Source organism: Aethalodelphis obliquidens, unplaced genomic scaffold (assembly GCF_003676395.1).
Source record: "Aethalodelphis obliquidens isolate GAN/ISIS:26980383/991018 unplaced genomic scaffold, ASM367639v1 scaffold30, whole genome shotgun sequence".
NCBI classification, from domain to species: domain Eukaryota; kingdom Metazoa; phylum Chordata; class Mammalia; order Artiodactyla; family Delphinidae; genus Aethalodelphis; species Aethalodelphis obliquidens.
The window spans coordinates 6,213,990-6,225,300 of NW_020837974.1; the positions used below are offsets into that span (position 1 = coordinate 6,213,990).

Genomic DNA, 11,311 nt, shown 5'->3' on the forward strand with positions numbered 1-11,311 from the left:
ACTCCAGCTTTCTTTTGATTTCCATTTGCATGGAATATCTTTTTCCACCCCTCACTTTCAGTCTGTATGTGTCCCTAGGTCTGAAGTGGGTCTCTTGTAGACAGCATATATATGGGTCTTGTTTGTGTATCCATTCAGCAAGCCTGTGTCTTTTGGTTGGAGCATTTAATCCATTCATGTTTAAGGTAATTATTGATATGTATGTTCCTATGACCATTTTCTTAATTGTTATGGGTTTGTTTTTGTAGGTCCTTTTCTTCTCTTGTGTTTCCCACTTAGAGAAGTTCCTGTAGCATCTGTTGCAGAGCTGGTTTGGTGGTGCTGAATTTTCTTAGCTTTTGCTTGTCTGTAAAGCTTTTGATTTCTCCATTGAATCTGAATGAGATCTTTGCTGGGTAGAGTAATCTTGGTTGTAGGTTCTTCCCTTTCATCACTAAGTATATCATGCCACTCCCTTCTGGCTTATAGAGTTTCTGCTGAGAAATCAGCTGTTAACCTTATGGGAGTTCCCTTGTATGTTATTTGTCATTTTTCCCTTGCTGCTTTCAATAATTTTTCTTTGTCTTTAATTTTTGCCAATTTGATTACTATGTGTCTCAGCATGTTTCTCCTTGGGTTTATCCTGTATGGGACTCTCTGCATTTCCTGGACTTGGGTGGCTGTTTCCTTTCCCATATTAGGGAAGTTTTTGACTTATAATCTCTTTAAATAGTTTCTTAGGTCCTTCCTCTCTCTCTTCTCCTTCTGGGACCCCTATAATGTGAATGTTGTTGTGTTTAATGTTGTCCCAGAGGTCTCTTAGGCTGTCTTCATTTCTTTTCATTCTTTTTTCTTTATTCTGTTCCGCAGCAGTGAATTCCACCATTCTGCCTTCCAGACCACTTATCTGTTCTTCTGCCTCAGTTATTCTGCTATTGATTCCTTCTAGTGTAGTTTTCATTTCAGTTATTTTATTGTTCATCTCTGTTTGTTTGTTCTTTAATTCTTCTAGGTCTTTGTTAAACATTTCTTGCATCTTCTCGATCTTTACCTCCATTTTTTTCCCGAGGTCCTGGATCATCTTCACTATCATTATTCTGAATTCTTTTTCTGGAAGGTTGCCTATCTCCACTTCTTTTAGTTGTTTTTCTGGGGTTTTATCTTGTTCCTTCATCTGGTACACAGCCCTCTGCCTTTTCATCTTGTCTATCTTTCTGTGAATGTAGTTTTTTTTCCACAGGCTGCAGGATTGTAGTTCTTCTTGCTTCTGCTTTCTGCCCTCTCCAGATAGCTATTTCTTTGGAGCTTCAAGAATAGGCTCCCAGATCTGGTCAATCACCTTGGGACAGTACCAATAAGACTCTGTGTTTTGCTTTTGACTCTAGTCTTTTGGTCCAACGGGAATTATGAAAAATGCCATCTCTCTGTCTGAGGATGAACAATGGAAGAGATTGCGATCGTTGATGTCTCCAGCCTTCACCAGCGGAAAGCTCAAGGAGGTAAGAAAAGAAGAAGACTTTCAACTAGAAACTTAAGGAATGACTCTAGGGACAGGTAGAAAATAAGATCATAGTCCCTTTCCAAAGAGAAGTCTGCTGATTTTGAGTTTTCTAATGATGGTCTTTTATCTTTACATCCTAAAAGAGACATTTTAAGATTCCTTATAAAATGCCACTTACTGCTCCATGCTTGGGAAAGCCAGGTACTTCTAGGACTTGAGTCTGCATTTAACTTCAGGTGATGTTGTACTTTGTATCTAGATGTTCCCCATCATTAGCCAGATTGGAGACATGTTGGTGAGGAACCTGAAGAAGGAAGCAGAGAAAGGCAAGCCAATCAGCATGAAAAAGTAAGTAGGGGTGAAGCTGCTGGTACCTGAGCTCCATTGAGACCCTCCAGAGGCCTGCCATGGAGCCAGATTCCCACTGCTGAGTTACTGTAGTGACCAGACAGAAGTAAGTGTGTGGTGGTACCACTCCAGTGGGCCACCCCAGAATGAGTGGTGGCTCGCCAAAGAAAGCAGGGCAGCTGGGAGAGAAAGGGTCTTCTCCTGTGTACATGAGCCAGGATGAACTTATCTGCTTCACTGTCACTTTGGATATTCTGGAAGACAAAAACACATAGTTTAGAAAGGAGAAACATTGTTGTGCACAGTATTGAGTGTAGAGGGTGTGGAGCGGAGGTGGGGAAGGCTCTTCGTACATATTGGCAGGCAGTGCACTGGGCAGGAATGTTACGGTATGGAACTTGAAACAAATTAAATCTCTTCACAGTTTTCCTGAGGAAAATGCTCAATATTAATTCTTAACCACCATTTGTTCCTCCTTCAGCCTCAAAAGAGAGAAGGCCCTGTACAGGCTATGGGTAGAGTGATCATAGCATTTGTTGTCTAAACTGAGATTTTTTGTTTTTAATTCTGCTGTAACAACAGGTATAAACTGAGAATGTCCCGGGAAAACTGAGGACATAAGATCACTTAGCTATGGGATTCCCTAAGTCAAATTTGGAGTAATTTATTATTTTTTTAACTAGAAATATTTTTAGTTCTTACATTTCACAGAAATGAGTCTGCCCTCAGGTCAACCACAGACCACTGGAGTTGAGGAAGTGTGGGTCTTTCAGGATCCTTAGCAGGGGTGTAAGACAGTGAGGGATGATGTTCCTGGAAACTCAGAACAGGGTGCTGCTGTTCTGTAATTCACTGAAGAGGAATCAGCTCTGAGTGCACACTCTATGGTGAGGCAAGACCCAGATCAGCGTCCCCTTTCTTGACTCCCCCAGGATGTGTTAAATTTATACACTTGGTTATGCTCAGACACAGTCCTTATACACCTATTATTGCCTGTAGTCAAAACACACTACTGTACTTTGTCTGATTATGGGTATCTATCCCTCTATGACTGAGCTCCTTGAGTTTGTGGGGGGACGTCTAACTTGCCTTAGTGTCCCCAGCCCTCCTGGCACAGGGCCAGCTGCATCACTGGCACCTCAGACACACCTCATGTGTGAGTGATAGTAGCATCGACTCTTCCATAGACCAACAGGTGGTTCTGAAAGAGTGTGGCTCTCTACCTGCCTTGTCTGGGCATCTGATTTTACATGTACTTCTTGTTATATGTGTTGGGTAAGGAGAGTAAAGAGGTGTTGATTTTAGTTGTTCATATCTTTCTCTACGCAGCTTCTTTGGGGCCTACAGCATGGATGTGATTACTGGCACAGCATTTGGAGTGAACATTGATTCCCTCAACAACCCACAAGATCCCTTTGTGGAATATAGCAAGAATATCTTAAAATTTAATCTCCTCTCTCCATTAATTCTCTTAATAAGTATGTGGACTACTTTATTCCTTTTTCTTTATTCCTTCTTCCATCCCTCCTTCTCTCCCTCCTTTCCTCCCTCTCCACCTTTCTTCCTTTATCTTTCTTTTTTTTTTAACTATTTATTTATTTATTTATTTTTGGCTGAATTGGGTCTTCATTGCTGCACACAGGCTTTCTCTAGTTGTGGCAAGCGGGGGCTACTCTTTGTTGTGGTGTGCTGGCTTCTCATTGTGGTGGCTTCTCTTGTTGTGGAGCACGGGCTCTAGGCGTGTGGGCTTCAGTAGTTGTAGCACATGGGCTCAGTAGTTGTGGCTCGTGGACTCAGTAGTTGTGGCACACGGGCTTAGTTGCTCTGCAGCATGTGGGATCTTCCAGGACCGGGGCTCGAACTCATGTCCCCTGCATTGGCAGGTGCATTCTTAACCACTGTGCCACCAGGGAAGCTCTATCTTTCTTTTTTAAATAATAGCTTTATTGAGATACAATTCACATGCCATATAATGCACCACTGTAAAATGTATAATTCATTGGTTTTTACATCCTACCTATCCATCAACAGATGAAATGGACAGGCAAAATGTATACAACATTCAGTATACACAACTGGATATTGTATGTGCGTGTGTGTACATATACACACACATATGTATGTGTGTATATATATGTATATATACATATATATATATATACATATATGAGAAAGCCAGGTTCTTCTAGGACTTGAGTCTCCATACATATATATATATATATATATATATATATATATATACACACATATACATATACACACACACACATACACAATTGAATATTATTCACCCAGAAGAGGAAGAAAATCCTGCCATTTGCAACAAAATGGAAGGACCTAGAGGGTATTACGTTAAGTGAAATAAGTCAAACAGAGAAAGGCAAATACTTATATGTAGAATAAAAAAAAAACTAAACTAAGGAAAAAAAGAAGAAGAAGAAGAAAACCAAACTCATAGAAAAAAAAGATCAGATTTTTGGTTACCAGAGGTGTGGGTTGAGTGGTGAGAGAATTGGATAAAAGTGATCAAAAGGTGTAAATATTCAGTTGTAACATAAAAAGTACTGAAAGTGTAATGTACAATGTGAGTATAGTTAACACTGCTGTATGATATATTTGTACATTACTAAGAAAGTAGATCGTAAAAGTTCTCATCACAAGGGAAGATATTTTTTTGTAACTATATGAGGTGAGGAATGTTAACTAAACTTATGGGGTTAATTTCACAATATACGTATGTGAAGTCATTATGCTGTACCCAAACTAATACAGTACTGTATCTCAACTATAACTCAGTAAGGTTGGAAAAAAAAGGGTTTTAGTACAAAGATATGTGCAACCATCACTACAGTCAATTGTTGTACATTTTTGTCAACTCACAAGCCCTGTACCTAACTATAACCTCTCACTCCTCTTAGCCCTAAGCAACCACTAATGTACTTCCTACCTCTATAGATTTGCTTATTCTGGACACTTCGTATAGATGGAATCATATATGTGGGCTTTTGTGGCTGGCTTCTTTCACTTATCATGATGTTTTCAAGGGTAATCTAAATTGTAGCATATATCAGTACTTCATTTCTTTGTATGGCCAAATAATATCCCATTATATGGACATTCTGCATTTTGTTTATCCATTCATCAGTTGACAGACACTTGGGTCATTTCCAGCTTTCCGCTATTACGAACAGTGCTGCTATGCCCATTCATGTACAAGTTTTCGTTTAAATACCTGTTTTCAATTCTTTGGGTATGTAGTCAGAGGTGAAATTGCTGAGTTATATAGTAACTGTGTTTAACTTATAAGTAACTGCCAAACTGTTACCCCACAATCTTTTTTAGATAAATGTCTATTCAAATATTTTGCCCATTTATAGTTGGATTATATTCAATACTTCTGTTGTTGAGTTGTAAGTGTTCTTTATATATTCTAGGTAAGAGTCCCTTATCAGACATGATTTGGAAAGTTTTTTTTCCTTTCTGTAGGTGTCTCTTCACTTTCTTGCTAGTTTGCTTTAAAGTGAAAAATTTTTTATTTTCATCATGCACAAATTCTTTATTTTCCTTTTTTTCCCTGTGCTTTTGGTGTCATGTCTAAGAATCCATTGCCAAATCTGAGGTCATGAAGATCTACCCATTCATTGGTTTTCTTCTAAGAGTTGTACGGTTTTAGCTCATATGTTTAGGTCTTTGATTTATTTTGAGTTTATTTTTGTATATGGTGTAAGGTAAGGGTCTATTTCATTCTTTTGCATGTAGCTATCCACTTATCCCAGAACCTTTTATTAAAGACTATTTTGTCTCCATTGAATGGTCTTGTAACCCTTCTCAACATGCAGTTTACCATAGACAAGTGGATTTATTTCCAGAGTCTAAATTTTATTCTATTTATCTATATGTCCATTCTTATGCCAGTATGACATTGCCTTGATTATTATAGATTTATGATAAGTTTTGAAATCAGCAGTACGAGTCCTACAACTTTATTTATTTATTTTTTTCGAGATTGTTTTGGCTCTTCTGTGCCCCTGGCAATTGCATATGAATTTTAAATTCAGCTTTTCAGTTTCTACAAAGAAGCCAGCCAGAATTCTGATAGGGAATGAGTTAAATCTGTAGAGTTGCTGTCTTGACAATGTTTAGTATTCTTTTACATGTACATGGGATGTTTTTCATTTACTTAGATTTTCTTTATTGCAACAGTATTGCAGTTTTCAGGGTAGATGTTTTGCACTTCTTTTGTTGACTTATTCCTAAATATTATTATTATTTATTTTTTTTGCGGTACGCAGGCTTCTCACTGTTGTGGCCTCTCCCGTTGCGGAGCACAGGCTCCGGACGCGCAGGCTCAGCGGCCATGGCTCACGGGCCCAGCCGCTCCGCGGCATGTGGGATCTTCCCGGACCGGGGCACGAACCCGTGTCCCCTGCATCGGCAGGCGGACTCTCAACCACTGGGCCACCAGGGAAGCCCTAAATATTCTTTTTTTATGTTATTATAAATAGAGTTATTTTCTTAATTTCACTTTTGGGTTATTTATTACAGTGTATAGAAATAGAATTGATTTTGTATATTGACCTTGTTTCCTGAAACCCTGTTGAAATTGTGTATTAGTTCTAATAGGATGTTAGTGGATTATTTAGGATTTTTTATATACAAGGTCATGTTATCTGATGGTGGAGGAGTTTTACTTCATTTTCTATACGGATGCATTTTATTTCCTTTTGTTGCCTAATTACCCTGGCTAGAACCTCTAGTACAGTGTGGAGTGGAAGTGATGAGAGAGGCTTCCTAGTCTTGTTCTTTTTTTTTCTTCTTTAAATTATACATATGTATTTTATTTACACTTTGTATTTGATATATTTCATGATAAACATTTTTTTTCCATCTTAACCATTTTTTAAGTGTGCAATTCAGCAGTATCAAATACGTTCACATCGTTGTATAAAAATCACCTCTGTCCATCCCCATAACTGTTTTCATCTTGTGAAACTGAAGCTCTATACCCATTAAACAATAACTCCCTGTTATTCCTTGCCCCCAGCCCCTGGTAAACACCAGCCTACTTTCTGTCTTTATGATTTTCCTAGTCTTGTTCTTAAACTTAGGGAAAGTTTAAGCTTAGGGGAAGCATGCAGTCTTTCATTACTAAGTATAGTGTTAGCTTAGTTTTTCATAGATGCCTTTTCTAAAGTTGAGGAAATTCCCTTCTGTTCCTGTTTGTTGAGTATTTTTATCACAAGAGAGTGTTGGGTTTTGTCACATGCTTTTTATGCATCTATTAGATGATCATGTGGTCATTGTTTTTTATTCCTTTGACATGGTTTATTATAACACTTTGTATTCCTGGGATAAACCCCACTTGGTTATGGTGTGTATCACTTTTTATATGTTGCTAGATTCAGTTTGCTAGTATTCTGTTGAGGATTTGTGCACCCATGGTATAAGGTATGTTGGTCTGTAGCTTTACTTGTGCTGGTTTGATTGATTGATTGATTGATTGACTGATTGAAGCAAGGTATAGTGACTTTATTAGGAAAGCCAGTAGACCAGGAAGATGGTGGACTGGTGTCCCAAAGAACCATCTTATCCGATTTGCCTGGTTTTAGTACAGATTCATACAATTTGGAAGTGTTCCAACATCTTCCAATTTTTGGAAGAGTTTGTTAAAAAAATGGTGTTAATTCTTTAAATATTTGGTAGTATTCACCATTGAAACCATCTAGACATGAGCTTTTCTTTGCCAAACTGTGGGTGGTTTCTTGATTACTAACTAAAACTTTGTACTTCTTATAGGTATATCAGATTGTCTATTTCTTTTTAAGTCAGTTTCTATAGTTTGTGTCTTTCTAAGAATCCATCCATTTTATCTAAGTTTTCTAATTTATTGCCATACTATTGTTCATAGATTACTTTTTTGTATTGAAATAAAGTTAATTTACAATGTTGTGTTAGTTTCAAGTGTACAGCAAAGTGATTCAGCTATGCAGACACACACACGTATATGTATTCTTTTTTTAAAAATAATTAATTAATTAATTAATTTTTGGCTGCGATGGGTCTTCATTGCCACGCGTGGGCTTTCTCTAGCTGCGGCGAGTGGGGGCTACTCTTCACTGTGGTGCGCGGGCTTCTCACTGTGGTGGTTTCTTTTGTTGCGGAGCACGGGCTCTAGGCGCACGGGCTTCAGTAGTTGTGGCTCGCGGGCTCTAGAGCACAGGCTCAGTAGTTGTGGCACAGGGGCTTAGTTGCTCTGAGGCATGTGGGATCTTCCCAGACCAGGGATCAAACCCGTGTCCCCTGCATTGGTAGGCAGTTTCTTAACCACTGTGCCACCAGGGAAGTCCCTGTATATGTATTCTTTTTCAGATTCTTTTCCTATAGGTTATTACAAGTTATTGAGTATATGTAGATTTCTTTATAGTCATTTTCATTTTTAAAATGTCAGTAGCAATTTCTGATGCTAAAAATTTGAGAGTTTTCTCTTATTTTCTTGGCCAATCTATCTAAAAAACCTTTTCAAAACATCAGCTTTTGTTTTCACTGATTTTCTCCATTGTTTTTTATTCTCCTGTTCATTATAGTTTCTTCACTTATCTTTACTATTTTCTACCTTCTGCTCACTTTATGTTTTGTTTGCTCTTCTCTTTTCAGTGTATTAAGGTGGAAATTTAGCTTCTTGATTTGAGATCTCTGTTCTTTTAATATCTAAACATATAGCCATAAATATCTCTCTGAATACCACTTTTGTTCCATCCCATCAGTTTTGGTATATTATATCTTCATTTTTATTCATCTAAAAGTAATTTCTGATTGCCTTTTGATATCTTCTACAACCTATTGGGTATTTAAGTGTGTGTTATTTAATTTCCACATATTTGTGTGTTTCCCAGTTTTCTTTCTGTTATTGATTTCTAATTACATTCCATTGTGGTGGAAAGACACGCACCATATTATTTCTATCATGATTATTATTTTTTAAACTGCACAATTAATTGAAGCAACAGACTACAGTCTGGTTTATCCAAAGAGATGCTAGTCCAAGAATTAAAGACCATGAAGTCCCAGAATGTAATCCAGTTCCTTTAGTCAATCCAAAGATGCAGAAGAGGCCACTGATCTCACTGCTGCAGTGATAGCCCCTGTATGTGGACTTGGCCTTGCTCAGTCATTGGCTTCAAAGTCTGAGCAAAGGTCATAGAGGCAATGGGTCATGATTGAGTATCCTGGTGGTTTTACTTTTTTGATTGGTAGAGCAAATTATGATTGCGCCAAGTAAACTTTGCATTTTCACTGTGCTTCCTTTTATCTTTTTCTCTACAGTATTATTTCCATTCCTCACCCCAGTCTTTGAAGTATTAAATATTACTCTGTTTCCAAAAAGTTCTGTGAATTTTTTAGCGAAGTCTGTAAAAAGGATGAAAGAGAGTCGCCTCAAAGATAAACAAACGGTAAAGTCTGGTGGTGGTTACATGAGGGGGCTCACTTTTTGATAATTTATTGAGCTGTACACATATTTCTTATGCATATCTCTACATTTTTTAAAGGTAGATAGAAAACTATAGAGTTTAGAATAGGAGGGCTCTAAAATTTGGGGGGAATGAATAAGGAGGAAGTTGGGGAAGGAAATAAGAGTATGAGCCAGAGAGCAATATTTAAATATAATAATAGGCATGCCAATTAGTATGTCACAGCATAAATATTATTGAGATAAGGAGTTTACCACTTTTCTTCAATAAATGGTTAAGGGATAAAAGTTACTGATTAAAAATGATTTCACTGGTATTTCACCAAATATTAGCTTGGCAAAGAATCACTTCAGTTCCAAGCTTCCTATTTCACACGTTGTCCAATGGAAGGCCCTGTCAGCCACCTGATGCAGTGTAGTCATTTTAAAAGTTGAGCTTACTCATAGTTGGAGTGGGCAGGAGTCTTCTCTGGCCAATGAAGCCACAAGTGGGTTAACCCAGCTCTGCCTTCATGAGGGCTGGAGGCCAGCACAAGTATGTCTGCAGGTCAGGGGACAGGGCTGGGTACTCAGGATGTCACTGAAGAATGTGTAGCATTCTGGAAGGGTGAAGGGCTTGAAGATGCTTCTACAAAAGCTGCCGATGAACTCTGCAAATATCAGGGGATTGATTTATGCGGTCATTCATTAAGAATTAAAGTTGGAGACAAGCCTCTTAGACAGCTTCATCCACCAGAGGGCAGACAGCAGAAGCAAGAAGAACTACAATCCTGCAGCCTGTGGAACAAAAACTACATTCACAAAGAGATAGACAAGATGAAAAGGCAGAGGGCTGTGTACCAGATGAAGGAACAAGATAAAACCCCAGAAAAACAACTAAATGAAGTGGAGATAGGCAACCTTCCAGAAAAAGAATTCAGAATAATGATAGTGAAGATGATCCAGGACCTCAGAAAAAGAATGGAGGCAAAGATCAAGAAGATGCAAGAAATGTTTAAAAAAAAACCTAGAAGAATTAAAGAACAAACACCTAGAAGAATTAAAGAACAAACAAACAGAGATGAACAATACAATAACTGAAATGAAAACTACACTAGAAGGAATCAATAGCAGAATAATTGAGGCAGAAGAACAGATAAGTGGTCTGGAAGACAGAATGGTGGAATTCACTGCCACGGAACAGAATAAAGAAAAAAGAATGAAAAGAAATGAAGACAACCTAAGACACCTCTGGGACAACATTCACATTATAGGGGTCCCAGAAGGAGAAGAGAGAGAGAAATGACCTGAGAAAATATTTGAAGAGATTATAAGTTGAAAAACTTCCCTAACATGGGAAAGGAATTAGCCCCCAAGTCCAGGAAGTGCAGAGAGTCCCATACAGGATAACCCAAGGAGAAACATGCTGAGACACATAGTAATCAAGTTGACAAAAATTAAAGACAAAGAAAAATTATTGAAAGCAACAAGGGAAAAAATGACAAATAACATACTGCATAAGGTTAATTGCATAAGGTTAACAGCTGATTTCTCAGCAAAAACTCTATAAGCCAGAAGGGAGTGGCATGATATATTTAAAGTGATGAAGGGGAAGAACCTACAACCAAGATTACTCTACCCAGCAAAGATCTCATTCAGATTCGATGGAGAAATCAAAAGCTTTACAGACAAGCAAAAGCTAAGAAAATTCAGCACCACCAAACCAGCTCTACAACAAATGCTACAGGAACTTCTCTAAGTGGGAAACACAAGAGAAGAAAAGGACCTACAAAAACAAACCCATAACAATTAAGAAAATGATAATAGGAACATACATATTGATAATTTACCTTAAACGTGAATGGATTAAATGCTCCAACCAAAAGACACAGGCTCAGTGAATGGATACAAAAACAAGACCCATATACATGCTGTCTACAAGAGACCCACTTCAGACCTAGGGACACATACAGACTGAAAGTGAGGGGATGGAAAAAGATATTCCATGCAAATGGAAATCAAAAGAAAGCTGGAGT

General features: G+C 38.0%; 1 protein-coding gene across 1 annotated transcript in view; it reads left to right on the forward strand.

Annotated features, from left to right (window-relative positions):
- LOC113630304 (cytochrome P450 3A29-like) overlaps positions 1-11,311 on the forward strand; it is a 78,041-nt gene that overhangs the window by 47,433 nt on the left and 19,297 nt on the right. The window contains exons 7-10 of the mRNA XM_027125503.1: positions 1,365-1,478; positions 1,740-1,828; positions 3,158-3,306; positions 9,152-9,289. Coding sequence (XP_026981304.1) covers positions 1,365-1,478; positions 1,740-1,828; positions 3,158-3,306; positions 9,152-9,289 — 490 coding nt within the window. The remainder of the gene's footprint in view (positions 1-1,364; positions 1,479-1,739; positions 1,829-3,157; positions 3,307-9,151; positions 9,290-11,311) is intronic.